This window comes from Chinchilla lanigera, unplaced genomic scaffold, assembly GCF_000276665.1.
Source record: "Chinchilla lanigera isolate Chin_1 unplaced genomic scaffold, ChiLan1.0 scaffold00096, whole genome shotgun sequence".
Classification (NCBI taxonomy): domain Eukaryota; kingdom Metazoa; phylum Chordata; class Mammalia; order Rodentia; family Chinchillidae; genus Chinchilla; species Chinchilla lanigera.
Window position 1 is genome coordinate 467,367 of NW_004955497.1, and position 4,682 is coordinate 472,048.

At 40.9% G+C, this 4,682-nt stretch overlaps 1 protein-coding gene across 5 annotated transcripts in view; it reads right to left on the reverse strand.

The window, feature by feature from the left end:
- The window catches only part of Cenpj (centromere protein J), a 64,741-nt gene that overhangs the window by 34,772 nt on the left and 25,287 nt on the right, over positions 1-4,682 (reverse strand). For all 5 annotated transcript variants that reach the window (XM_013505458.1, XM_013505459.1, XM_005406290.2 and 2 more), the window contains one exon: positions 1,599-1,886. In XM_013505458.1, coding sequence (XP_013360912.1) covers positions 1,599-1,886 — 288 coding nt within the window. The remainder of the gene's footprint in view (positions 1-1,598; positions 1,887-4,682) is intronic.

A 4,682-nucleotide genomic window follows, 5' to 3' on the forward strand; every position in this document is an offset into this window, starting at 1 on the left:
GTGAGTTCGGTTCCCGGTACCGGAGAAAAACCAAAACCAAAAAAAAAAAAAAAAAAAATATTTTCAAAAACATTTAGAAGACATTTCTGTGAATATGGAAGTCCCCAAACAGATCTGAATATTGAGGAATTATTAATTTCCTTAGGTATAATGGTGTTCTGGCTACACAGAGAAACGGTCTAATTTTTACTTGATACATGCTAAAATGCTTGGAATGAACAAACATGATCACTGCACAGTATTTTTAGTTAAATGGCTGAGCAAATTATACAGATAATAAATATATAAGCACACATAGACATATATTGACAAATACAGCTAAATATTAATCATATAATCACTGCAGTAGTCTTTCAATTTTTTGGAATGCTTGAAATTTTTTCTAAATAAAAGTTTAAAGAACTATATTGTATTAAAAAAGGAGACAAACACATTTAAGCTTTCTGTGTCAACAGAATACTTTAAATTAGAAATAAAACACAAAGGTATCCCATCATAAATGAAAACTAGAGATACCTTTTGGGACATTATTTGTATTTTTCTGTAACATAATTAGCTCAAAAGTAATGACAACACATTAAAATTAAATTTTAAAAGTATTGGAAACAACACTGACCTATCACAAAGAATATTAAACACTGATACATATTTGAAGGCTAGCACATTGAAGGCAAGTATTATAATATAGTTATATATGATTATATAATATATAGAACATATAGAAAACACGGTAAGAATTTTCCATACTGAGAAAAGAACAAAATACTATCATATGACACGACCACAACAATGTAGAGGGGGAAGGAAAAAGGAAGTAGGACTAAGATTTAAAAAGAAAATTTTTTTACAAACACTAGATAGCTGGGATGATGGTATGTACCTATTGTCACAGGTACTTGGGAGGCTAAAGCCCAAGATCACTTGGGCCCAGGAGTTTGCAGCCAGCCCTAGGAACAAGTGAGATTCCACCTCAACAAAAATAACAACAACAAAGACTGGAGAGCTGGAGATGTAGCTCACTGGGAAAGCACTTGCCTAGCACGTGGGTTAGACCCCCACACCCCCCACCAAAAAAAAAGACTAAACAAAACACACCAGAAACACCAAAAATAATACAAACACCTTTAGTTTATATTATCTAGCAGTAAGTGCCACTGCTCTACCTGGACTGTGCTGGGTGTTAGGAATACCGAGGTACGGGGACAGCCCTCATCTCTGGGTTAGAAGAGATTGATGAGTAGTAACTTCCACCACCAACCTCTCTCACATGTTACATCACAGTCCTCCCCACCATCACACACATTTTAATCAACCTCAAACTATTTCTAAGTGCTCAAAAAAAATGGTACAGTATATGAGTAATGTACTGCCTCCCTTTTTAGAAAATATGCTACCTGAAGTCAGCATGCGCATCACAACTGTTCTTAGAAGATCAAACACAAGCCCAGCCATGGTTTCAGTCCAGGCTCGGTGGCCATGCAGCATGTAAGAATGAAGGCAGCCCAAGGAGGACTGGAAAAACACAGAAAGACCAGCTCCCTATCTTATCATAGCTTGCAGTTAGGTAAGAACCGAAGAGAGAAATGCCAGGAACTCACCTGTAGGATGGTCTTCCTTCGAACCATACTTTTTCACAATTGCTTCTCGATATTGTGACTCATAAAACAAATTGGGAGAAGCCCTTTTTGAAGTCAAAACAAAATCACGATGAGGAGCTCTACAGAAGTTGTTCTGTTCATCGGATAAAGTGTTGGAAGCAGGCAGCTTTTCCTGGGTTTGATTTGGGTAGACATATGATGGCAAGAAGGGCGTGGCTTTCTCTCCAGCTGGTGCACTTCCAGGAGATCTGTACTTCTGACTCTGATCATCAGGCAGTGAGGTAAAACCTTACAATTAAGAAAATCAACAAAGCTGATGCCTTCCTACAATATTTTCTTCTGCCAAGTAGTGACCTCTACCCCACAAAGTACTCTCAAAAATGGTAAAAATATTTTTTTCTCTGTTAGGAAATCGTGTTTAACAAAATCCAGACATTTTGAAATTACAAAATGAACTTAGTTGGGGTTTTTTTTCTGGTTTTGTTTTTTTAGTTTGCATTCAGGGTACATTTATGCTCCACAGCAGAGCTACACCACACCTAACTCCAAAAGGCACCACTCCCGTTCTGTCTGTGAGGATGACATTTACAGCCGTCACCTCTGTCGTCCTGACACACAGCTTCGCAGGGAGGAAATGCAGTTATACCAACGATCAAGCTATTCCCTGAACAGTAACTAACTGCCTGTAAAAGTATCACCCCCTTAAGATTACCTTTAAAATCCTGGAATCCTTAGGTGGTAGATTTATGAGTAAATGTTCAAGTTTCTAAATTTCCCGTTACATCTCATCTATCTTGTTTCTTAAATCTCTGCATTTAAATTAATCAGGTACACAGAAAGAAAGTTCCTCCACTGTGTACTTCTGAGCTGCACTTCACAGAGGCACACCAGCTACTCTGCGGGATGTGCCAGCCCCTGAAATTCTGCCAGCCCTCGGCTCCCAGATGGCCTCAACTGCATTTGCAAGGGAAGATACAGTGAGAAGTGTTTTATACAACCTCCACTGCCACTTACCACTTCTCTATTCCATCGCCAGCTCGTAAGTTGAACTAAAATCAGACGATGAATGCAATCACTATGCACTGCACACAAGTACTAACAAAAATAAAAATTAGGGCTGGGGACACAGTTCAGCAGGACAGCACCTGGGTGGCAAGCACAAGGACTTGAGTTTGATTCCTGGTACCAAAAAAAAATTTCTTTCAAATTTTAAAAAACTAGAAATCAGATAAGTCCTTACTGAATATAAGCTGCAACCTTCCTTCTTTACAGCAATTAACTCCTCCCAATCTAACTATTTGTGACCAATGGACATCCAGCTTCAGCCTGAAGAGGTCTTTGATAAATATCCTAGAGTAGTGGTTCTCAAAGTATAGTCTTGAAACTCCTGAAGAAACACGCTCTCAATGTATCTACTAGGTTCAAATTATTTTCACAAAATATGTACTGATGGTGTAAAAGCAAAACAGAAAATTCCTGCTACCTTCGTAGTAGTCATCCTACTTGTTACCTGCATGCAATCACAGTGAAGAAAAAAATAGGGCTAGAGATATAGCTCAGCAGCACAGCACCTGCCTGCCAAGTGCAAGGTCCTGAGTTTGATTTTCAGTACCAAAAAAAAAAAAAAAAAAAATTCAGCAAGGCAGGGTGGCCTGTGCCTACAATCTCAGCAACTCGGGAGGCTGAGGCAGGAGAACTACAAGTTCAAGGCCAGCCTGAACAACTCAGCAAAGACCCTATCTCAAAATAAAATTTAAAAAAGGTTGTAATGCAGCTCAGTGGTAAAGTGCTTGCCTAATGTGCATGAGGCCCTGGGTTCAATCCCAGCCCTGACAAAAAAAGAATATCTTAATGAAGTAGCAAAAGTTACTTTATTATATCTCAATCCTTTACACACCTATAATCCCAGTACTCAGCTGAGGCAAGGGGACTGCTACAAGTTCAAGACCAGCCTGTGCTATACAGTGAAACCCTGACTCTAAGAAACCAAAAGGGGAAGGTCTCAACCCTCAAGCACATGTCTTTTGAGGTGCAGCTGTGTCACTTAGCTGCTGGCTCACCTACTCACTTCTTTCAAAGAATACCATTTTCAGTTAAAAGAATTAATGACAGACAAACCAATTATTTCAACTTTGGTGTTGGGCAGATATTTTCTCAAAAAAAAGAAACAAGTGAAACATTTACTTCAAGGAAAATAACTGACAGTATTTGTTGCCAATGATAAAACTTGACCTTTCAAATAAATAGTAGTATTCTGGAAAACATAGCTAATACTATGAGCTTCACAGATTTACAGTATTTCAAGACTCTCAGCTAAGAGTGGTAGGGATATTAATGATTATATTTTTTTACACTGCTTAATAAAACGTGCACACTTTGAAGACCTATACAACTCAGGGAATTAATATTTTCCAATGGTCAGTGTGGGCCACAGTGAACCTCAATGGTGGAGCACTTGCTTAACTTGTACAGGGCCACGGTCTTCTAACTGGCAGCCCCCTCCCTGCCTTACAGGCCCCTGGAGAGAGGGCCTCCAGCACACGGGAAGCCACCGGCAGGGAGCGCCTATCTTCCGGCTGGCTCACTTCCTGCCTCGTAGGCCCCCGGAGGGAGGGCCCCCAGCGCACAGGGAGCCATGCGGCCACGAGCGCTGTTGCGTGCTGGCCTTCAGGCCGGCCGCTGCTGCTCAATTGAGAACTATCATGACACAGAGAAACAATGACACAATTGGCCCACCATGCACCAGGTGAGATGCCCACCTATGAACATGTGTGAATCATTCAAACATGGAAAAACCCCTGGGAATACATGCTATACAATGGGCCACTCTTGCTCCTGCCATTGAGAACCAGAAAGATCCAGAGTCAGCAGAGGAGCAGCTGCTGAACAAGGACTCAGAGAACATGAGAATGCAGACTAAGCCCGAGGAGTCAGAGGTTCTGTGGACTGGGGTCATGAGAGCCACTCAGAAGCTGTAAACCAGGAGGACCTTGCACAATACCTGCAGAGACTCCCCAGAAGCCATTCTTCCCCTGATAGTACAGGCTGTGGTGGAGCTCCAGAGAAATCTGCAGCAGGATTCCT